Source organism: Cryptomeria japonica, chromosome 10 (genome assembly GCF_030272615.1).
Source record: "Cryptomeria japonica chromosome 10, Sugi_1.0, whole genome shotgun sequence".
Classification (NCBI taxonomy): Eukaryota; Viridiplantae; Streptophyta; class Pinopsida; order Cupressales; family Cupressaceae; genus Cryptomeria; species Cryptomeria japonica.
The window spans coordinates 429818969-429844685 of record NC_081414.1 but is presented as its reverse complement, the minus strand read 5'-3'; the positions used below and the strand labels follow the sequence as shown (position 1 = coordinate 429844685).

Here is a 25717-nt window from a genome sequence, read left to right as displayed (position 1 = left end):
TGAGAGGACCCCACATTAGCATTCTACAATGAGCACATTCATTTAATCTTTCATCGGAGATGGGAGAAGCTCAACACTCCCTTGCACATGGCTGCCTATGCATTGAATCCTAAGTGGTACAAGCATAGGCTTGGTAGAGTTGCACTGATATAGAATGCTGAGGGGAAGGTAGGGTTCTTTAGGGCCATTGAGAAGATGTGTGATCCTGTAGAGACCCACATGATTCACATTGAGTGGACCAAATTTGCCACTCTTAGGGGTTATTCAGAGGCGGCCAAGATGGATATGGCAACTATGGTATAGGAGGACCCAATTTTGTGGTGGAATTGCCATGGACCGAATTCTTTTACTACCACTCTAGCCAGATTGCTACCTGAGGTTTCTAGTTCTTCAATTGCTAAGAGGAATTGGTTTACTTATATCTTCATCCACTCTCTTAAGAGAAATAGACTTACCTCTAGGAGAGCATAGAAGATTGTGGTTGTACATAGTGCTTTGTGTCTCATTGACCACAAGACACTTGTGTACAAAGAGAGTCCAGCAACACGATGGGATGGAGAGCCAAAGGAGCCAACACAGATTGATGAGGATGCTACAATTACAAGGATAGGGCTGGTTGGTACTAGTTTGGCGGAGTTCCAAAGATGAGGAGTTTAGGGATTATTAGAGGCATCCCTTCACTACATTTTGTTATTTTGATATCATTGTACTCATTGTAGTCATCTTTATGATATCATGGATATAATATAAATCTCCAATTTGACATTTTCATTGTCAAATTTTAGTAGTAGGCAAGTATTTTAGTATTTAGTATTTGCAATTTTGCTGTTTTACTAATTTGCCAAAGTTCCATTTGAAAACTCAAAATTGCAATTCTCATACATCTTTTATAACTATTTTTTCAAGTAGTATATGTATATCAGCGCCACCCCCTCGCCGCCATCCCCTCGTCATCCCCAAACTCAGGTCCTTGGTTCACCCATCCCTGAAACCCGTCCCTGTGCACCTCCATCTCTTTTTGAGGAAACTTTGTGGAACATTGCAATATGTGCTTGCTATTTACAATTTGTAAAATGTTTTTTTGGGTATTTTATGCTCATGCTAAACAAAAGTAAATGTATGTCTTTTAGGTTTCACCTAGGGGAAAAGGTGATTCAACATTTCTACACTATAGCAGATTTTATGTATTATGAGTCATCACTATCTACTTTGGAAAGTGATCCAACACAATTAATGCTTACAAATTTCAATTGTAAGCACAGATTGAAAATTACAAGTAAAACTTTATTGTATTGAAATGAATATAAACACTAAGGATTATGAATTAAGCACGAAGAACTGCATACAAAGCAACTATAGTTCCTCTAATAAAATTTAGAATACAATGCTTGCCTTAATTATTAAATTTTATTTGATTCAGAGGACAATTAACACAAAGTTAATAAATCTATGAACAACAATTTCAATGAGTACGGGAATGATCATTAGGAATTTAAGTGCAAATAACATTTATTTATAAGGTTTACAAAACTTTGCATGAGAAATAAACCAAAAAGCTAACTGCAACTTTTACTCTAAGAATAGCTTGATTGCATTCAATGTAAGCTTTATTACCAAATTTGATCCACTAATACTAACTTTAAACCTGGATTATCTTTAGTTAGACTGTTGGTAAAGATTATCACAAACACACACCAGAACTCTCACCTCTTGCATGATAAGAAATCTAAAAGTAAACTTCCAAAATTAGAGTCATCAAAAAGCACATCAAGCTAAAATTAGATACAATTAAAAGTAGTATGGGCTATAAATTACTTTGGCTAAGAATAAACTTCTTACAATATCCTTTTTTCCTTGAAAAATGATGATGGCTAAAAATAGCACTAGTTACGAATAGCTTGGGCTAAAGATAATGAATCTTGTTAGGCAGGTGTGAATGATGATTTTGACCAAGCTTTTCATTTTGATCATGGCAGTCTCTTTGAAGATGTTTAGAACTTTGGAAATCCACTTTGATGCTTGAATTTGAAAATCTTTAAAAGAAATTCAAAACTCTGAATGGTCCAAAACCTTAAGGCTTGATAGCAAGTTGTTCCATATTTTTTGATTTATGAAATTACTGGCCAAAACTTTAACAATATTGCAGTAAAACTGATAAGACTATATCAAGCCTCACTAAAATCAATCACAAAAATAGAGAAAAATATCCTTTGAAAAGCACCAATGTGATGTTATGTCGCTGATATCTTGTTCTTAAGTAATTTGATAGGACAACTTTTGGTTTGAATGTGGATGTCTGCAAATTAGTAAAAACATAGGTGCAGGTAATATGTTTGAAAATCTCAAATCAATGAGAGAAAACCCTTTTGTTAAGCCATGAAAATCCTTCCAAAACCCTAACTGAAATTTGAATTTTCCGAAGGATGAAATCCTGTTGAATATTGGTGAAAAGTATGCTAGAATTACTATTGGTAAAGATATTATAGGAAATTCACTGTTAGAAGCCATCTAAATGTGATTTTCCTGCAGCTGAAAAAATTGCAAAAAGAATGAATTTACTTTTGTTGATGTTATATGCCAAACCCTGCTCTGCTGACATGGAACACTGACTGCCAGATACTCTGCCACTGTTATGCTGATGAAATTTGATGCTGATCTGTTGATGTAAAACAAAGGAGTATAGAAGCTTATTTAAACACTAACCAGTGCTATTTCTAGTGCTTGATCATCTATATATATAATCTGCCTTATCTCTTTTTTGACTTCACCTCACTAATTAAAACTTGATTTTCCTTTGTAAGGGTAGATAACTATATATAGCTGATTCCTCTTAATAGCATGTTATTTTGAAAAGCTATAATCCCTTTGAATGGATGCAACCCTCCAAATATAGGTTTTTCTTTTCGTCAGCCCTAAATGTAGGTACAGACTTATATGAGGATTTTCTGCATTATTTTCAAAATGCCAATCCTCCTTTGTCAAGGGTGTGCTTGTGTATGGAGTTTAGAACTTGAAACTGAAATGCTAATTTTACCTTGTCAAATGCACACCTATCAATGCAGTTTTGCCTTTTGAAAAATCATACTTCGTTTCATTTATAGAGGTGTGCATCTCTATATACAAATCAATTCTTGTGACAAGTGAACCTTGTTTTGCCTTATCAGGTGAGCAACCGCTAATGCAATTTTGATTCGAAATGCAGATCTCATTTTCCATTACTCAGATACATACTTGATAGTGTAAATATGATCATTGAAAAATCAAACACATTTTCCTTTATAAGGTGTGTCCCTGATAGCTTGATTTGAGAATTTGATTTTTTTGCCCTGTTTCCTTCATGTAGGTGCACACCTAATAGGGTGATTTCAATTCTTGATTTGAATGTTTATATTCTTTACACAAGTGTGCACCTCATAATGTATTTCGTGAACTTGATTTTGAATGCGATTTTTAGTCACATAGGCGCACACTTGATAATGCATTTCATGAATTTGAAAACTAAACTCGTTCTTCTATATAGGTACACACTTGATAATACAAATTAGTTCTTTGAATAGTATACCTGTGTTTGCCTCATACAGATGCATTCCTGACAGTGCAGTTTTGACTTTGTCATTTCCTTCACAGAGATGTGCCTCTGACAATGGATGTAAAACTGTAATTCTCTTACTTTGCTTTTCCATATAGGCGCATTGTTGATCTCCTACCTTGGCACATTTCTTCGACACCTTTTTGTTGTTGTGATGAATGACTTCTATAGCTTCCTTCCATGGTTTTTGTAAAGATCCAAAAACAAATACACAACAAGGATTGACACCCACAGATAAGATAAAGAAAACAAGGCAAATTTTAAAACATGACTTACACGTGGGAAAAAACAACAATCTTTTTTTTACTTGAAACTTGACACAATATGAGAGTTTTGCGTGAGTACAACAAAGATGAAAACCCAGTATGGTGCCATTGAAGCTTGTTGATAACCTATAGGAATTGCAAATCCTTTTACCAAACTAATTTCTTTCAATGCTCCTCTATTGAAATGTGAAGTGAGGGTTCAACTCTTCTATATCCATCTATCTATCTATATAGGGAATGACACTCAATGAAAATACACTTTCCTTATGCATGTTACACTTAAAAAATGCCGTACTACTATGAGGCATGTTCCTAGAATTTATTTGCCGCTTAACACTTGGTTAATCACATAGACACCATTTTTGAAAAACTCTCCCAAAACTCTTCTGACTCACGAGTATTCCTGAGCCAAATTGCCAAGACTCACGATTTTTTGAAAAACACGGCAATTTTTTCCTATAAAGCTCATGAGTAAATGCAAAAAATCCGTAGTTTTGTATTAAAAAATTGTTCAAATTCATATAGTTTATTTTTTCTGGCTTGAAGTAAAAAAAAATGATTTTTATTGGTGATAAAGGTTCAAAGGCCTTAATTTGCTGCCCCTCGACCTTGTTGGGGGCGTTGCCCCCAAACCCCCACAAGGGGCGCTTCCTCTTGATCCCATTGGGGGTGTTGCCTGGAAAAATCCACAAGAGTTTTTGCCCCTTGACCCTCATGAGGGGCACTAACCCTTAACCTCATTGGGGTCTCCACTCCCAAATCCCCATTAGTTATTGGAATTTGTCAAATAAAAAACTTGATTACAGTGAGGGGGTGACAAGGAATTGGGATATAACTCTTGAGTGTGTGTAATGTCCCCAATTTTCTAAGTGACAATTAATTAAATTTAAATATTATTATGTCACTTTATTAAATAAAGTTCTCCAAACTATAATAAATATTTTAGTCAGCCAGGTCAGCCTAATGTTCTAGATGCTTCTTGGAGTTCTTTATAAGGAAGCTGAATAAAAGAAAGAGGCATGCTTGATATGATGTTTCTGATCTGATAAATATTTTGGTGAATTCTGGAGACGAAAACCTTCAGGAGTTCGACAGAAGGACTGGACAAAAACCTAGTTCTTCCTGAGGGGTAGATTCGCAATGGAGTCTACATCAGGGCAAATTTGTGAAGTCTTCATTTGAAGACAAATTTGACAGTAATAAGGTTATCTTCTGATCTGAGATTTCTGTTTATTGCTGCTGCATCTTGGATTGAGGATAAAATCAGTGTTGGAGACTCAGATTTGGGAACGTTTACTGCTGCAAATCCTTCATTACAGGGTTTTCTATGGACGGCTGTTAAAGGGCATCAATTTCAGACTTAGAGCTGGTCAATTTGGGAACCTAGCATCACTTTGGAAGGACGGCCAGGGTTAGAAAAATATTCTGACCCAGATCTAGACTAATTTGGTATGAGATTTGCACATTTATTTGATGGATAGATCTGGAATTATCTACAGCTGCAAACCATCAATTTCTCAGCACTTTACAAATGGCTACTGAAGAGCACATAAGACAAACCTAGTATTGACCATTTTGGAAGCCTAGGGCCACTTTGAGGGTCTGCTAGAGTTTGGAAATTATTCTGAACCAGTTCTGAGGTATTTTTGATATTAAATCTGCATATTTATCTCTGCAAGACATTGTATCTCAGTTTTGTAAATTTTGGGCAGTAATAAGGGTTTTTTATTGTATTTCCTAGCTTAGAAGTAATATAATATCTATATCTTTTAGCTGCACAAATCAGATCTGAAATCTGATCAGAATTCCGGGTTATGAAAATATTTTTATGCAAGTAAATTTTCAGATATTTTGTGCCCTAGTTTGCAGAAGTTTGTCATTTTTCTATTACCCCTAGTTAGGTATATTTCAGTGGTATCAGAGCTGCAAGTCTTGGCAGCCTGTCTGGGTTGATTGCATGCGTGGAAAAGGTGGTCATATTTTGGAAAAACATAAAGGAGTAATGGCAGATGCAGACCAGCCACCATCATCAAGTGAAGAAGAAGCAGAACGAATGTTTTCAGACATGATAAGACTGCTGAATGACAACAACCTTTATTTGAGTCAGTTGGCTCATAACACAGCATATCGAAGGACCTTGGTGCATACAGAAAGGGAAGAAAGTAGCAAAGCTGCAGAGAACAAGGAACATTTTACCAGCAAAACCATGGGTTCATCACAATCCAGACCTTTTATGTCTACTTTTATACTAGAGGATGGGCCTACACAAGAGGAACCCATTAAAGATAATGAGGATGCTGAGATTTTGGCTAAGTATCAAGCTTTAGGGGCAGATTTTCATGCAGCAATCACTTTTAAAGACTACTTGGAGGTCACTAAACGCACAAAGCCAAAGAAGAAACAATGGGATCAAGGGAAGTTGAACTATGGGTTGCAGAAAAGATTGGAACATCTATCCTTACCTACATTTGATGGATCATCCAAGTGTACAGCTAGAGCTTGGATTAAAAAATTAGATACTTACCTTGATCTAAATAAGATGAAGGAGAGTGAAGCCATCAAGTTTGCTACTCTTCACCTTGAAGGAGTTGCACATGAGTGGTGGTATCATGGATTAGTCACACAAGGTCATGGTTCAATAGTTTCATACGATCAGTTTTGCACTACATTGATGGAGCAGTTTGACCGTAAGGATTCAGAGGCACACTCAAGGGAGTTAGCTCAGCTGAAACAAGTGGGGACACTTGATGCACACATCTCAGAATTTCAACGTTTGTCAGTAATGGTTTCTGATGTGACTGAGAATAGGCTGATTGCTTGGTTCATAGAGGTTTTGACAGAACCTCTTAGGGGTTGGGTCAAAGCTTTTAGTCCTCCTACTCTTGCCAATGCCATTAAAAGAGCATGCCATATGGAATTTTCTACTCCTAAGAGTAAGCACTATCATGAGGATATAAATACGAAGCAAAAGAAATCATCTCAAGAGGAGTCAAGCATTCCATCCAAACCAAGTAGGGAAGAAGAAGAAGATAAGAAGAAGTTGGATTTTGTGAGCAAGAATGAGCTGTGTAAGAAGAAGTTGTGCTTCCACTGTCATGAACCATGGGTGTCCGGTCATAGATGCCTTGAGAAAGGTAAAATGTATTATGTTGAAGTTTCATCTGACAATGAAGACACCATTAATGATACTTCAGAGATTGGCAATGAAGAACAAGATGGTACAGCCTTAGCACATGTAGCTACTTCCCTACTTCCAAGTATACCCAAGTATCAACCATTCAAGGTAAGAGGAATTGTGAATGGACAGCAAGTGACATGTTTGGTGGATAGCGGTGCAACTCACAATTTTGTGAGTGATAGTTTGTTAGTAAAGAGTGGTTTGCCTTTGGAATATTTTTCAGGATTCCATGTCATGATGGCTGATGGATTTAAGATGAGATGCAACAAGAGGATACCATAGTTGAACATTGAGTTTGATGACTACACCATCAAGGATGATTTCTATGTGATTGGAATTACTGATTCTGATGTCATACTAGGAATCCAATGGCTGCACTCTCTTGGGAGGTACATTCAAGATTTTCAGCAAATGGAATTAGAGTTCATTATGGATGAGAAGAAAATAATACTCAAAGCTTTGGTAGATGAAGAACCAGCAGCTATGACAGCAAGGATGAGCACAACAATGCATGATCATGATGGGAATATGGGGACAGCCTTTCTAGTTGATTTTTCAAGGTGTGGAAATAATGTTGATGTAAGAGATTTTTCAGATATGCCATTTCATGATAATGTCCTATCTTTTATGCATCTATGGTAGATAGATTGGAGTATGTAGAAGGAATGAATATGCAGCATGTTGTTAATCGAATGCAATGGTGGGATTATGATGAGTCACTGTTAGAAGGAGAGTGGATAAGCATAACAGAAGAAATACTTTCACAAGGCAGAGCCGCAGATTTCCATAATGTTAATTGCATTAGAGTGGAGCAGCAGAGTGGTATAGTGTTCTTCATACGACTGCTTTGGGATCTTGGTGGTGCATCTGAGAATTGCTTGAGGACAAGCAATGTTTGGGCCGGTAATGTTGAATGCATTAGAGTGGAGTAGCAGAGCGATATAGTGTTCTTCATACGGCTGCTTTGGGGTCCTGGTGGTGCAGCTGAGAATTGCTTGAGGACAAGCAATGTTTGGGCTGGGAGGACTGTAATGTCCCCAATTTTCTAAGTGACAATTAATTAAATTAATTTTTATTAAGATATCAAAAAGAAAATAAAGTATTTAAATGATGACTTAATATTAATAAATTTAATTAAATGTTATTATGTCACTTTATTAAATAAAGTTCTCCAGACTATAATAAATATTTTAGTTGGCCAGGTCGGCCTAATGTTCTAGATGCTTCTTGGAGTTCTTTATAAGGAAGCTGAATGAAAGAAAGAGGCATGCTTGATATGATGTTTCTGATCTGATAAATATTTTGGTGAATTCTGGAGACGAAAATCTTAAGGAGTTCGACAGAAGGACTGGACGAAAACGTAGTTCTTCCTAAGGGGTGGATTCGCAATGGACTCTACATCAGGGCAAATTTGTGAAGTCTTCATTTGAAGACAAATTTAACAGTAATAAGGTTATCTTCTGATCTGAGATTTCTGTTTATTGCTGCTGCATCTTGGATTGAGGATAAAATCAGTGTTGGAGACTCAGATCTAGGAACGTTTACTGTTGCAAATCCTTCATTTCTAGGTTTTCTACGGATAGCTGTTAAAGGGCATCAATTTCAGACTTAGAGCTGGTCAATTTGGGAACCTAGCATCACTTTGGAAGGATGGCCAAGGTTAGAAAAATATTCTGACCCAGATATGGACTAATTTGGTATGAGATTTGCACATTTATTTGATGGATAGATCTGGAATTATCTACAACTGCAAACCATCAATTTATCAACACTTTACAAATGGCTACTGAAGAGCACATAAGACAAACCTAGTATTGACCATTTTGGAAGCCTAGGGCCACTTTGAGGGTCTACTAGAGTTTGGAAATTATTGTGAACCAGTTTTGAGGTGTTTTTGGTATTAAATCTGCATATTTATCTCTGCAAGACATTGTATCTCAGTTTTGTAAATTTTGGGCAGTAATAAGGGTTTTTTATTGTATTTCCTAGCTTAGAAGTAATCTAATATCTATATCTTTTAGCTGCACAAATCAGATCTGAATTCTGATCAGAATTCTGGGTTGTTATGAAAATATTTTTATGCAAGTAAATTTTCAGATATTTTGTGCCCTAGTTTGCAGAAGTTTTTGTCATTTTTCTATTACCCCTAGTTAGGTGTATTTCAGTGTGCCTACTTAGACATTATTATTGCACAACTTGCCGAAAATCTCTTTAGATGAGGCAACTTCTACATATGACATGGCCAGTGGAAGTGGCATTATAACTCATTTAGAATTGAACTTGTTTTTTGGTCTATGGTATGTATTAAATTCTAATTTTGATTTATATATGATGGAAATTAGCTAAGTTGTAGGGTTCGCTAGGTTCAGGGCTTGGTATTGGTCCAGTTTGGTTTGGGTTCAGGTCTTGGTCCGGTTTGCCTTTGGGTCCGGCCAGGGTTCGTGCTTGGGCGAGCTGGTTCGTCTAGGGCAAAGCTGAGGCGAAACCAGGGTGAACCTCGATGCCTAGGCACCCAAATTTACTATTTTCTTTTACAAAATTCTATAAAGTTTATAGCAATGCGGGTTTCTTGTTTGTAGAGATATGTGTTTCAGATTTGCAGATTTGTGTGATTGTTTTGCAAGTTATCATGCAGGTTTAAGACTTAAAATTATTAAGAACAACAACAAAATTGTTAACCTTATACAAAAATGTACTAGAGTAGTGCTCAATCACAACAGCAAAATACCCATGCATTAGCTCATTGTGATTTACAATCCTAGGCTTATGAACAGAAACATAAATATTCAATTCCCTGAGCTCACTTATGATTTACACACTTAAGCAGTTGGACTCACTAAATACATACATCCCTAAACTTGTATTAGACTGTACAATTTGAGATATACACAATACTTTTAATAGAACAGCTAATCACCACACAGATTTAGAGTCCCAATCTTCTCCTAAAATAAACATAAGCTAAATTGAAATTAGCTTCTTATTCCCATGCCACTTTCATGATCATCAATAGTTTGACATGATTTGTATACATTCAACACTTCTTCAGTTGTAAGTCACAGACAAGATCTGACAAGTTTATGGTGGTTTTGTTGTTTATATGATGCTATGTGACATCCTAATCTTAATATATGATTTTTACATTGTTTCTGTACTAACGAACCCAAAACAAACCCAAATCCTTTTTCAAAATTTTTCCGAACTGGCAAATCGGGTTCTCAAACCTGAACCAGTGCCTGAACCCAAACTGACAACTTAAGGAAATTAGTAATATGCTCAAAAAATGTAATCTCCCCTTCTCGTTGATGTCCTTCCAGTGGTCCATTGGCCTATTCCTGAGACCCGTAGGCTATGTGGAATGAAGAATGAGGGTCAAACATTGATGAGGCGAGAACTTACTATTTTTAGTAAGTTAGGGGTTGGCCGTTTTGGTGATACTGTCCTACTGAGCTCTCCATGCTCTGTCACTGGGTGCGAAGATCATGCTTTTCGAAGCAGTAGTTCATGACTTACTATTTTTAGTAAGTGGCAGTATGGCATATTTCTATTTTTGGCAGTGGATAGGGTCCCGATCCTGCAGTAGTTCAGTGGTCTTCCTTGCTCAGCTTCATCCCGGTTTTGGCAATAATCAGTATTGGAGTCATAAGTGATGTAATTAAATATTATTTTCTTATCCTAAGGTTTAATATTTAATTAATTTGATTATTTTTACTATTGATTAATGACTATGGAAATTGCGCATAATGTCTCCTAAGTACTAGGCGAATTATTATGTCTGGAAAGGGACGCCATTTTTATAATGGGAGATATTATTTTATTCACCAAAAGTATTTGCTAAGTCAAGTCGTGGTCCTTGGCTTACTTGGCGTGATTCTTTGACTTGGTATGGCGCCATCCTTGGGTAAAGGAAATGCAAATGGGGAAGTTGAATTTGGGCGAATTTGTGCGCATTTGCATTTGGTTTTGGTGGAGTTAGAAGTTATAAATAAGAGCCTTGGGCTCCTATTTTGATCATCTTATGAAATTGCATCGTTATGCTGCTAGATTGGTGATTGAAAAATCTGAGCTTCGAAGTGTGGCTTCCTAGCTAAGTCTCAGTTTCATACTTGCAAGATAGTACCTAGTTGTGTCCTTGTATTTCCAGTGCTGTTGGTGAGTGAGTTGCAGATTGTGGAGTGTTTTGTGTGAGATTGGAGTGTTTTCTGGTTGCTGGTCGTGGAGTTGCTGAAACTATATTTTGCTCATACCTCTTGGCCAGGCGATTCCATCATTTTGGGTACCGGCTCATCCATCTTTCTTGCCACTGGCGATGCATCTTGTAAGTTTTTGGCACCTTATGTTGAGTGTGGAATTTTATATAATGCAAATCGAAATTCTTTGGTTAGGTGTTGGGTTTAGGGAGTGCATTGGGATGCGTGCAAAATAAATATGATTGTTTTGATAGCTTCCTTTGGGTTTGTTTTCATTGTGGCTGGTGTCGTATCGGTTTAGAACTGTGTCATAACCCCTCGTTGGACATTGGATTATTGTGATTAAATAAATATGATAATTAAAACATTTATTAATTAACATTTAATAATATTGGAAAATCGTCTCATTTATGAGACTTCACGATTTTCCTCTAAAGTGAGAGGGTTATCATAACCCCACATCCTGGTGATGTAATTAATAATAGATTTTGTGATTCTTAATCATAATAATAAATTATCATTTATTAGGTAATTAATTATTGATGTTAATAGTAATATTAATCATTCATTAATATAAAAATAATATTAATCATATCAACATTAAATATTAATTTAATACAATATCATACCCAAGAATGTCCAAAATTATTAAATGAATAACGGATTAGGGTATTAGAAGCAGTGTGAATACGACAAGGTGGAAGTGGACAATAATCAAGGAACGAATGTGAAGGACACCTAAAAGTGGGTGGAGTATTCATAGGAGTTAATTATGTAGTCTCTGACGCAAAGGAACAACTTCGTGAAGTCTCTGAAAGAGACGAAGTTGTAGAAGAGACAACCGAATACACAGTCATACCATGTGACAGCGATAATATACCTGATTCCTCTAGCACGAGCATCATCGATAATAGTATGCCATGGGGGAATCAGCAGATACAGATACCTTTCGTGGGTTAAATACACAGTCTTCATCTCGGACTGGGACAGACAATTACGGAGAATATGTTGCCATTGAAACAATAAGTATTGATTATTGATTTCTATCTAAGGATGATATCGAGCATGGTTAAGGATTGACCACACTGATTGCATTAACTAATGACAATAATCGATTAGTTTATTGGATAGATATGATGGTTGTAATTAATTCCTACCATTATTGTAACCTAATTTGAGATGACTTCTTGTTTTATTTTAATGTAACGTTCATATTTCAATTATTAATATTAACTATTAAAGAAGCTTTACCATAAAATATTATTAATTAAATAAACATAAAATAGATATATTGATATATAATATAATATTTCATTTACCATATAACGTGTTATTTAATAAATATAAAATATAACATAAATTGTCAAAATACATTATAATTATTATTTGGAATAATATCATATTAATACGATATCATTAATAGAACCGATATACAATATAAATTATTTATGATACTACAATTAACGCTCTCCTTAACCACACTAAGGAAGAGCGTATCACTTCTAAACGAAAGCATTAAATAAAATGCGATGAAGACTAGTCTAAGGCGCCGAGAGGAAGTGCGGGTCAAACAGGGAGCGGTGACTCCAACAGTCACCACCGCTCACCATTCCTTCAGCGGCCACGACCCTTGGATGGGTCCGCTCCAACATGTTCCCCCCCCGCAGGTATTAAAGGGCACACTGTGAGGAGGAAAGGGGGGTGTGAAGGATAGCGACAAAGGAAAAAAGCGGCAAGGGATACAGGTAAGACACTTACCCGCCTTTGTTTATTTTGGCAGTAGGGTTTCATAAATCAGTAGGGTTACATACATATAGATAGATATTCAATCAATTCATTAGTACATAAATATATGTAGTTATTAATTCAATACGTTTGCATATACATAGATGTGGCAAAAATACATTTATATATAAATGGAGATTAATATAATGGATATTAATATAATACATTAACACATAAAATATATATATATATATATATATATATATATATATATATATATATATATATATATATATATATATATATATATATATATATATATATACATATGGGTATACAATGTGTATGAACGAATCTCCATATGCTTAATTAACTAATGAATGAATCACAACTACAAATTGAGAATAAATGGCATTGTTCGATTAAGGACTAGTAGGAATGGATTAAGATATTATCATGATGATGAATGAGGCAATTGCATATCCAAAACCCAGTGAGATTTATGAAGAATAGAGCAACAAAGATAGCAGGAACGAGGCCTCTGTCAGGTAGGCCACCCACTGCAGATGACTAAAGGTCTGCCATTAGTTGGGCCAAGGGGGAGTGTACCGCTCTTGGGCCTGACAAGCGCTACGGGCATCCTATTGCATCTAGTCCTCTTGATCTCATTAGGAACTAAATATGGAATTGACTTATTGATAACAAGTAACCATTAGAGAATTTGCTAACTACACTTTAGATCAATCATTCATATCGCAAACAAATGTTGAATTGCATTGTTTATATGTTTTTTAATAGACTGCGGATTTGGGACATTACAAACTGATTTGGGGTGAATTGGGTGAGAAATGAGAGAGTTATGAGTGTTTTAGTGAGTTCATAGGCTGCTGGTTTTACATTTCCAGCCTGCAGATTTGATGTTAGCAGAATTTCATGCCATTTATTTGGATGTTCAACATTGCTCTTCTACTCTCACTCTCTCTGTTATTGTAAGGTTAAGTAGTAGTACTACTAACCATTCTGGCTTGTAAACTCTCATTCCGTTGAAAAGTGGAAGAGGCTGGCTTGCCGCCTATTTCAGTTAAATTGTAATTTAGTCCTCCCGCTGTATAAGTGGTCGAGTGATGATTGATTGTAATGGTCCTCCCGCTGCATAAGCGGTCGAGTTGAGTTTGTTTGTAATTTCAGTCCTACCGCTGAAATATCGCGGTCGAGTTATTTGTGTCTTTTGTATGTTTCTCTTGGCTGGTTCATCGCCAAGTTTCTTGCTTTCCCGTTGGATAAGCAAAAGGGGCTGGCTTGCCGCCCAGTATTGTATTTCACTTCATCTTTCAGCAGATTTGAGATCTAACGATCCCCTATTCACCGTATGCTCTCACCTTCCCATATTGGGCTCTTGGTGATCAGAAAGTGGAAGGGTCTTAATTTTCAGCAAGTATTGAGTTTATGTTTTCTAATCTTAATGGGTTATCTGTTGGTTGATGTTTATTATTGGTCCAAAAAACAAAAAAAAATATCTGGGATATTACAGTGGTATCAGAGCTGGTCTTCCTGCTAGCCTGTGAGTTTCAGTGGGTTCAGAATTCTCCATGAGTGAGAGAGACATCAAATACTACAACCGAGAACAAAAGAGACATCAGTTTCAGATTCCGGTAGTGTCGGAAGAGGATACATTTTCAGAAGTACCGAGAAACAGAGGGAAGGAATTGGATTCTTCAGACTCAGTGGATTCAATGGCAGACAAGGCTACAGAACAGAATGAGGCACCTGATAAGAAGGCTGAGAGACAATTCAATGCCATGATGGACATGATGTCTCTACTGCTGGCCAAACTTAACCAGAACGTTGTTGGGACCCCTAACCAACCCAACAATGGACCGAAAGACAACACTTCTAATGCTCCTATAGGCAATGGAAATGGGAGTAACAACGGAAGCAACAGTGGAGGTTCAACCCCAAGACCTCTACAACTTGTATTTCTGCCAAGAGAAGTGCAACAAGCTGAAACAGAGATACCTACAGCTGATGAAATAAGAAACAGTTACATGGACTATGCTTCTCTCCCTGGTGAGATTCAAGATATCCTCACTTTGGATCAGTTTATGAATCAAAAAATGAAGAGAGTAAGGAGGAATGACAATAGATTTGCTGCCCCCAAGAGATTATCAGCAAGCTCTTGGAAGAGTGACCTTAGCACACTTTGATGGAAGCACTAAGAGCACAGCTAGAGCATGGGTGCAGAAGTTGGACAATTACTTGTCCTTGAGGCCTATGCCGGAAGAGGATGCCATCAAGTTTGCTACCTTGCACTTGGATGGAGTGGCCCACGAATGGTGGTACCATGGGTTGGTCACCCTTGGTCACAACTTAATCACCACTTATGCTGATTTGACCAACAAGCTGATTGAGAGATTCGACACCAAGGATCGAGAGGTGAAATTTAGAGAACTTGCTCAACCCAAACAACAAGGTTTGTTGGACACTTACGTAACTGAATTCCAAAATCTGTCAGTTATGGTAAGTAGCATCTCTAAGAAGCGGTTAATTGTCCTTTTCACTGAAGGACTTGAGGAACCTTTGAAAGGTTGGGTTAAAGCATTTGATCCGCCCACTTTGGCAGAAGCTATTAAGAAACCTCGAAGCATGGAGTTGGCTTCCCCAAGGAATAAAATTCAGTCCAAGCCTTTTCCTTTCAGAAAGGATAAGAGGAAGTTCACAAATCAAACCAAGAGGTTCCCTTCGCGAATGGATGATGAGCTCCGTCAAGAGCTTCGAAGGAAGAATCTTTGTTATTCTTGCAAAGAACCTTGGGCCCCAGGACATAAGTGTCATGGAAAGGGCAATTTCCACTAGATGGAGTGCTATTCTGCAGATGGATCAGATTCTGAAATTTCAGAACAGAAAACTGAAATTGAGGACAACGAGTATGAAGAGGCTCTCGAAGGGCCTGAAACTGGATCAAAAGATAGAGGAGTGGTTGCTCAACTCTCGAGCATTCACATGAATGAGTCCTTTAGAGTTCGGGGTGTGATTGGAGAGCATCGTGTCATTGCTCTCATTGGAACAAGAGCGACACACAACTTCATTGATGAAAGGATTGTTGCTAAGAGGGGACTAGTGGCAGAGGAAGTCGAGGGCTTCAAAGTCATGGTAGCAGATGGCTCCACTATATCCTGCAACCGGATGATTTCCAACATGTCTCTGAAGTTGGGAAATCATGAAATCAGAGATGATTTCTTTGTGGTTAGCATGGTGGGACTGATGATGCAGTCCTCGGGATTCAATGGCTGAGATCTCTTGGTGAGATCACACTAAACTTGCAAACCATGGAGCTGAAATTCATGTCTGAAGGAAAGAAGGTAGTATTGAGAGGAATGTCGCATGGTGGACTTAAAGTTGTATCTTTGAAAAGGATGGAAAGGCTGATCCGCCATAACCAGGTGGAGTGGGCAGCATAGTGTTTGATAATGCCTTCCAATCCATTGGTAGATAAGGGCAGCTATTCCACAGACATTCAAGCAATGATCACAGATAGAAGTAAGGTCATGGTCATGCCTTCAAAACCACTAAAAGAAAATCGGAACTATCCTGAAGACATTCAAGCTTTGATAACCAAGAGAAGTAAGGTGTTTGAAAACCCACCTCTTGGCAGACCCCTGAAAGAGGTGCCCAACACATCATTGAGCTTGAAGAAGGAGCTAAGCCAGTTATGACTACTCCTTACCGGTATCCTAAGAAGCAGAAGGATGAGATTGAGAAAGCAATCCAGGAATTGCTTGACATGGGTTACATACGGCCTAGCAAAAGCCCCTTTGCTTTGGTTGTTGTTTTGGTGAGAAAGAAGGATGGGACCATGCGCATGTGCGTGGATTACAGAGCCTTGAATCAGAAAACTATCAAGAATCGGTATCCCATCTCGAGAATTGATGAGCTCATTGACGAGCTACATGGTGCAGTGTTCTTCTCTAAGATTGACCTCAGGTCGGGGTATCATCAGATTAGGATGAGAGCTTCAGATGTGGAGAAGACCGCTTTCAGATGCCACTTTGGACATTTTGAGTTCCTAGTCATGCCCTTTGGCTTGACGAATGCACCTGCTACATTTCAGTCATGTATGAACAAAATCTTCCAAGAACAGCTAAGGAAGTTTGTTTTGATATTCTTTGATGACATACTCATATTCAACAAATCTTGGAAGGAGCATTTACAACACTTGGATGAGGTGCTAAGCATACTAGAATCCGAATCCCTGTTTGCCAAGGAGACCAAATGTGAGTTTGGAATGGAAGAGTTGCTCTCCCTTGGTCACATTATCAGTGCAGGTGGTGTGAAGGTGGATCCCAAAAAGATTAGAGCCATCATTGATTGGCCTCCTCCTGAAAACAGAACACATTTGAAGGGATTTTTGGGTCTGTGTGGGTTTTATCGGAGGTTTGTGAAGGGATATTCTCATTTGGCTGCCCCCCTCACAGATCTTACGAGGAAAGGAGGTTCTGAATGGTCCGAAAAGGCACAAACAATTTTTGAGCGGTTTAAGGGGGTCATGAGTTTCTGCCCTGTTTTGGCTTTACCTGACTTCACCAAACCTTTTGAACTGTAGTGTGATGCATCGCCAAGGAGACCAAATGTGAGTTTGGAATGGAAGAGTTGGTCTACCTTGGTCACATTATCAGTGCAGGTGGTGTGAAGGTGGATCCCGTAAAGATTAGAGTCATCATTGATTGGCCTCCTCTTGAAAACATAACACATCTGAAGGGATTTTTGGGTCTGTGTGGGTTTTATTGGAGGTTTGTGAAGGGATATTCTCAGTTGGCTGCCCCCCTCACAGATCTTACGAGGAAAGGAGCTTTTGAATGGTCCGAAAAGGCACAGACAGTTTTTGAGCGGTTTAAGGGGATCATGAGTTTCTGCCCTGTTTTGGCTTTACCTGACTTCACCAAACCTTTTGAACTGCAGTGTGATGCATCTGGAGAAGGTGTTGGTGCAGTCCTCATGTAGGATAAGCATCCTATAGTCTTCGAGAGTAGGAAGTTGAGAGGACCTGAAAGGCTGTATTCGATTTATGACAAGGAAATGCTTGCCATAATGCATGCCCTTGCGAAGTTCAAGCAGTATCTGGTGGGGAGTAAGTTCATTGTTAAGACTGATCACAATAGTCTTAAACACTTCATGCATCATAAGGATTTGAATGAAAGACAATAGAAGTGGGTAAGTAAGCTGTAGGCTTACAATTTCGATATTGAGTATGTCTAGGGGAAGAACAATGTTGTGGCTGATGCCTTATCCAGAAGGCCCCATTTGAGCTCACTATGCGAGCTTACTGCTGATTGGAGGGAGTTGTTGCTTGCTGATTATGCCAAAAATCAGTTTGCAACCAACATTATAGAAGGTATTTTTCATGATGAAAGGTACAAATTGGTTGAGGGGATGATACTATACAAAGGAAGGATCTTCATTGTGGCTAAATCTAAGCTAAAGGAGAAGATTTTGAAGACTTTCCATGATATCCCCCTTGCTGTTCACCAAGGTTACTTCAAAACCTACAGGCAGATCCGAGAGAGATTTTTTTGGAAGGGACTTAAAAATGATGTTTTGAAGTACATCAAGGAGTGTCACACATGTCAGAGAAACAAAGATGAGCACACTCTGCTAGCTGGTTTGTTACAACCCTTGCCTATTCCCGGTAACAAATGCGAAAGTATTTCCATGGACTTCATCACTGGGTTGCCACGGGCTCAAGGGAAGGACAATATCTATGTGGTGGTGGACAGACTAACAAAGTTTGCTCATTTTTTTGCCATCACCAGTTCTTTTACAGCAGCTCAGGTTGCTGAAGTGTTCTTCCGGGAGGTGTTCAAATTGCATGGGTTACCGAAGAACATTCTGAGTGATAGGGACAAGAAGTTCCTAAGTGCCTTTTGGCAGGAGATCTTCAGATTATGTGGTACTGTGCTCACTCCAAGCACAAGTTATCACTCACAGACTGATGGGCAGACCGAGATAGTGAATAAGTGGTTGGAAGGATATCTTAGAAACTATGTCTCAGAGCAGCCAAATGCATGGGTGAGATGGCTTCACCTGGGAGAGTATTGCTACAATTCTTCCTACCACATGTCCATCCGGATGTCACCATTCATGGCACTATACGGTTATGAAGCTCCTAGCTTCGCTGACTTAGTATTTGGTGATAACAGAACTCCTCAGGCGAAGGATATGATGCAACAGAGTCAGGATATTCTGAGGATTCTAAGAGACAACCTCCAACATGCACAGAAGTAGCAAAAGTTGTATGCTGATCAGCAACGAATTGAGCGCACCTTTGAGGTGGGCGACATGGTTTACTTGAGGCTCCAGCCCTACAAACAATCTACTCTCAAGAAGAGTGGGGCTGAGAAATTGAAGCCACAATTCTATGGGCCTTTCAGAGTCAGCAAGAGAATTGGAGAGGTGGCATATGAGCTGGAATTACCGACAAGCAGCAGGATTCATAATGTATTTCATGTGTCACACCTCAAGAAGGCTTTGGGACACAACGTTGTTGCTTCAGCTGAGTTACCCCCACTTGATGAGGAGGGAGAGCTAGTTTTGGATCCTGAAGCTATCATTAATTTCAAGGAGCGTTCATTGAGGAGAAGGGTGATCAAGGAATACTTGATCAAATGGAAAAATTTACCAACAGTGGATGCTACATGGGAAAATGAGGAGATTTTACTTCATCCAGCCTTATAGTTGCTTGAGGACAAGCAATTTTGGGGAGGGTGGACTGTAATGTCCCCTTCTCGTTGATGTCCTTCCAGTGGTCCATTGGCCTATTCCTGAGACCCGTAGGCTATGTGGAATGAAGAATGAGGGTCAAACATTGATGAGGGAGAACTTACTATTTTTAGTAAGTCAGGGGTTGGCCGTTTTGGTGATACTGTCCTACTGATCTCTCCATGCTTTGTCACTGGGTGCGAACATCATGCTTTTCGGAGCAGTAGTTCATGACTTACTATTTTTAGTAAGTGGCAGTATGGCATATTTCTATTTTTGGCAGTGGACAGGGTCCTGATCTTGCAACAGTTCAATGGTCTTCCTTGCTCAACTTCATCCTAGTTTTGGCAATAATCAGTATTGGAGTCATAAGTGATGTAATTAAATATTATTTCCTTATTCTAAGGTTTAATATTTAATTAATTTGATTATTTTTACTACTGATTAATGACTATGGAAATTGCGCATAATGTTTGCTAAGTGCTAGGTGAATTATTATGTTTGGAAAGGGACGCCATTTTTATAATGGGAGATATTATTTTATTCACCAAAAGTATTTCCTAAGTCAAGTCGTGGTCCTTGGCTTACTTGACGTGATTCTTTGACTTGGTATGGCGCCATCCTTGGGTAAAGGAAATGCAAATGGGGAAGTTGAATTTGGGCGAATTTGTGAGCATTTGCATTTGGTTTTGGTGGCGTTAGAAGTTATAAATAAGAGCCTTGGGCTCCTATTTTGATCATCTTATGAAATTGCATCGTTATGCTGCCGGATTGGTGATTGAAAAATCTGAGCTTCGAAGTGTGGCTTCCTGGCTAAGTCTCAATTTCGTACTTGCAAGATAGTACCTAGCTGTGTTCTTGTATTTCCAGTGCTGTTGGTGAGTGAGTTGCAGATTGTGGAGTGTTTTTGTGTGGGATTGGAGTGTTTTCTGGTTGCTGGTCGCGGAGCTGCTGAAACTATATTTTGCTCATACCTCTTGGCTAGGCGATTCTATCATTCTGGGTACCGGCTCATCCATCTTTTCTGCCAGTGGCGATGCATCTTGTAAGTTTTTGGCACCTTATGTTGAGTGTGGAATTTTATAATGCAAGTCGAAATTCTTTGGTTAGGCGTGGGGTTTAGGGAGTGCATTGGGATGCATGCAAAATAAATATGAGTGTTTTGATAGCTTCCTTTGGGTTTGTTTTCATTGTGGCTGGTGTAGTATTGGTTTAGAACTGATTTGGGGTGAATTGGGTGAGAAATGAGAGAGTTATGAGTGTTTTAGTGAGTTCATAGGCTGCTGGTTTTACATTTCCAGCCTGCAGATTTGATGTTAGCAGAATTTCATGCCATTTATTTGGATGTTCAGCATTGCTCTTCTACTCTCACTCTCTCTGTTATTGTAAGGTTAAGTAGTAGTACTACTAACCATTCTGGCTTGTAAACTCTCATCCCGCTGAAAAGTGGAAGAGGCTGGCTTGCCGCCTATTTCAGTTAAATTGTAATTCAGTCCTCCCGCTGTATAAGCAGTCGAGTGATGATTGATTGTAATGGTCCTCCCGCTGCATAAGTGGTCGAGTTGAGTTGAGTTTGTTTGTAATTTCAGTCCTCCCGCTGAAATATCGTGGTCGAGTGATTTGTGTCTTTTGTTTCTCTTGGCTGGTTCACCGCCAAGTTTCTTGCTTTCCCGCTGGATAAGTGGAAGGGGCTGGCTTGCCGCCCAGTATTGTATTTCACTTCATCTTTCAGCAGATTTGAGATCCAACAATCCCCTATTCACCGTATGCTCTCACCTTCCCATATTGGGCACTTGGTGATCAGAAAGTGGAAGGGTTGCAATTTTCAGCAATTATTGAGTTTATGTTTTCTAACCTTAACGGGTTATCTGTTGGTTGATGTTTATTATTGGTCCAAAAAAGAAAAAGAAAATATCTAGGATATTACAAAAAATTTAGTGATATGTGTGTTTTTGAAGAATATTTTTAAACAGTGATGTATTTAAAATGTTCAATAAAATTGCCAAGCTATTGTCGAGTTTTCCAGAGTTTTTAAATTTTTTGGGCCTGTCAAGTCATTGCCGAGTCCAATTTTTTTAACTATGATAGACATGGTCCTCCACAACTTTAACTACCCAAACATGTCAAAATTACATGAGGTGTAGTTTTCAAGGGTTTATGCCACTTACATTTTGTCAATATACAAGTGCACTTAAGCAGCCTTGCAACCACTTGAACATGGAAGAACTTCATTAGGTGCACTTCTTTGTGGTTTTAGTCACTTAAAAACTTTGATAAGGTCAAGTGCGCTCCTAGACTCAGCCACCAAAGACTTGGCAAAGGTCTATTGGGCACGCACTTGCATTGTCTTTGCCAATCACTCTATCAATTATTCCTTATGTACATTCTTGCACTCTTGAACCACTTCAACACTTGTCAAAATGCTGAGAGGCGTGCTCCTCCTTGCTAGCTACCACTAAACAATTAGCATTTCGCTGATAGGCATGCTTTTCAGAGTTTATTGACACTTCCAACACAGCAAGACCTGTTTTGGTGTGCTATTCGGTTGTTTGTATTGTCATTTTGATAGTTAGGAGAATCCATTGTTTCCTGCTTCATTCATGATCAAACAAATGAGCAGAATAAGACGATCAACCTTGCTTAGAATAGAATAAGTAACAATGGCATCAAGGAAAAAAAACAATACACTCAGCCTTCATACTTAACAGGCTAACACCTTGATAGATGATTTCAGCAAGACACGATTAAACAATTTATAAGGAGACAAGTTTTGTAGGGGTGTACCACTCTCTTCCTAAACTCCGCAGTGTATTCTTGAACACTCTGCCCTTGCTTTTGTCTAAAGTAGTGCCATTGCATAACCCTTTCTTCTTCATGGCAAATTAAATAGAATTGCTTTTTGAGAAGCCCTTTAAATCCTTCAACTTGGAGATAGATGGTACCTTTTGGTATTTGAAAGAATGAATATAGCTTTCATATGACAAGAGAGCATGCCGAAATAGCTTAAGTCTTGCAAATGCAATTTTATTATGTGGAGACAACTTATGTAGACTGAAATACAGCTCTATTTGTGACATCTATTGATCCAACTCCTTAGCACAAATCTCACCATCAAACGGTTGTATACCAATCTTTGGCTTAACTTTGAACAATCCTCCATGAAATGTTTACCTGTGTTCATACTTGGCTTTCTCAGGTTCTCTTTCTTTCTCGTGTTCTTGAGAATTCAAGTTTCTTCGTCAATGCAAGTATGATACTCTCCAACCAATCAATATTACCCAATATGTTAGAGATTTCCACATCATCTTCTAATCTTTTACTCTGTGTTTCTCCATCCTATTCTCTTCCCATTTGTCCTTGTCCACTCTCAACTTCCAATTTTGGGCTCAAAAGAGACTAGACTGTCTATTCCACTTGATCTTGTTGATGGCATAACCTATCAAACATTTTTAAGAATGTCTACAAGTTTACAACCCTGCATTGATACCACTGAATTGTAAAATGCTGGAGATGATCTCCTAGCAATCACCAACCACAGATTTTTGTTTATGAGTCTTACAAACACCTTCAATAGAACTTCCACTACCAAAAGATGTCCAAACAGTTTAACATGTTAATATCAGTTGCAAACTCATAGGAAACATGAAACAAGAGCAAACAATGCAAAACTAGTATAGATACAAACTGAGACACATGGTTACACCTGGAGAAATCCTCAGAAGGGTAGAAAGCTCTAGAAGAGTGAACTTTTGCGCTTCATGCCAATCTTTCAGTTCAATGCAAGTGTTCTTCATGCCCCGAGGGTGAAATAGAGCTATTACAATAGTTGCAAAAAGCTTAAAACATTTGTAACAAGTATCTGCTCATGAACTTACAACAATCAAAATGAGCTAAGATGAAGGTTACAATGAGAACTAACCACTAAAACGTATAAAAGTTTTTGATGCTATCTCAACATCCTTCTCTTGCACCAAAAGAAAGATCCCACATTGAGAAACTTAATAGAAACATAAAAAAACTCTTTACACTCCTTGCTCTGTTTTAATTGTGTTGAATTCATTGCTTGCTGTAGAGAGGTGATTTTGAAATTGCTGGGGCATTTTTATATTCACCACAGCAGAGACAAAATCACCACTTTCAGCAAAGCAGCAGTTTTGAAGTCGACATGACAATTTTGAGTTAGCCTGCTGTGGAAGTTGGCAGTTTCTTCACCATTAATTTTCTTTTTCATTTTTTCATCTAAAATCTTTGTTTCAAGACATCTAAGAGATGCTCTGGATCACCCCAGACATTCCTCTGACATGAGTTTAGTATCTTGTGTATTGTACCACATTGAACATCAACAAACTTTGATTCTAAGGCCTAAGACCAAGATTGAAAAACTCGCTTAAAACTTGCATGCCAAAACTGGTGGCGAGTCACTTGCCAATAAACTCACCGACAAGTTATACAAAGAACTCTTTGCGATTTATTGAAAAAAAATCGCTGGAAATCGCCTGAATCGGCAGTAAAACTTGACGGAAAAAAAAACCTAAATTCTTAAAAGGTTCTATTAGATGCAACCATTTTGATAGGAGTTTGGGACCATTTTCACATGATTTTTGAAGCGACAGAAGGGCATGGTTGCATGATAGAAGGGCACCTTTTTGACGCGATTTTAAATTTCATCGAGTAGTATGCCCTCTACGTTGCTGAGTTGGAGTAGTAACATCTAGAGAAACTTACAAACATCCTGTATCTTGTTTGATTAGAGCCGGATGTTGTAACCTACTTTTCAAAACTCTGATGTAATAATTAACCTTTTCTCAAAATAATAAAATATCATTTTCTTGTTAGCACTCATTAACATAATAACATCTTAGATTTAATAGTCATAAAAATCAGTGAATTTTGTGATGATTTACTCTATATTTCTCAATCCTTATATATTAAACAATAGAAGGTTCATTTGTCCATTACATCATTGGTTTTCCAACATGACGGCTAAACATCCTCCATTATATTTCCTTTTGACATATTTTACATCTAGCCTGAATGCTGTTGGGCATGGTGCATCAGGTGCCACACACTTCCTGCATACAAGAATCTGTTGTAAAGGTGCAATCTCATCTGATTGCATCAGACCAAGAGTTTATTTGATGTTAAGTGCACAATTCAGAGAAAGAATATGTTTGTAACACTTCCTGAGTACAAGAATCTGTTGAGAAGGTGCCATATCATCTGATTGCATCAGACCAAGAGTTTATTTGATGTTAAATACACAATTCAGAGAAAGAATATGTTTGTGCAAATTTAATGGGTTCGATTTTGTACCTGAATTGTTAGCTAGTCCCATCTTTTAGAATGCTTTATGAAGTATAACTATTTGTATAGGTTCACTTTCCTCCTAAAACTCCAGCACTCAAAGGATCACATTTATTTCATTTGCAAACCCAGCATAGCCTCTAATTTCAAACTCCTAAGCACCCAGCATGTTTGAGTATGAAAGATGATTAGGGGAGAGCCTAGACATCTATGATTTGTTATATCTAGTTTGTAATGCTGTGAAGGTGATTTAACCATTTGGATGGTTGTCAATTTTTTCGGGTAACATGCAGATTGGGCCAAGGACTTGCATAGAGACTTTGTTACAAGGCACAAAGATTCAGCTGGAGGAGCTTCGGTTAACACTTCTGCACACCTTTGCTGCTTCACAACATGCCAAGGAAAGCAAATTTTGGAAGCATGGTCAAATCACAATCTTTGCTGGAACAGATCTTAATCTCCAACATCGAGTTTCAATGGAGAGCATATTGGGGTGTAGTAACTGTTTCTCCTTTGGGTTTGTTTTCTTGTGTAAAACAAGCTAGCATATTCATACTTCATAGTGTTTGTCTATATCATTACTGAAGTATACCATTTGGTTGTGTCCTGCTGCATTGCCTTTCATGTATGTATTAGCATAGAAGGTTGATATATCATAAACTGATGTTGTTGAATCCATATGTTAGCAGAGTACTGTTTCCTATAATAATAT

At 38.1% G+C, this 25717-nt stretch overlaps 1 protein-coding gene across 6 annotated transcripts in view; it reads left to right on the top strand.

Moving 5' to 3' along the window:
• Nucleotides 1–25717, top strand: part of LOC131075666 (uncharacterized) — a 103193-nt gene that overhangs the window by 20000 nt on the left and 57476 nt on the right. For 4 of the 6 annotated variants that reach the window (XM_058012523.2, XM_058012514.2, XM_058012539.2 and 1 more), the window contains exon 2: nt 25299–25522. In XM_058012523.2, the coding sequence (XP_057868506.1) occupies nt 25299–25522 (224 nt within the window). The remainder of the gene's footprint in view (nt 1–25298; nt 25523–25717) is intronic. The other 2 variants (XM_058012548.2, XM_058012557.2) reach the window with 1 other exon arrangement.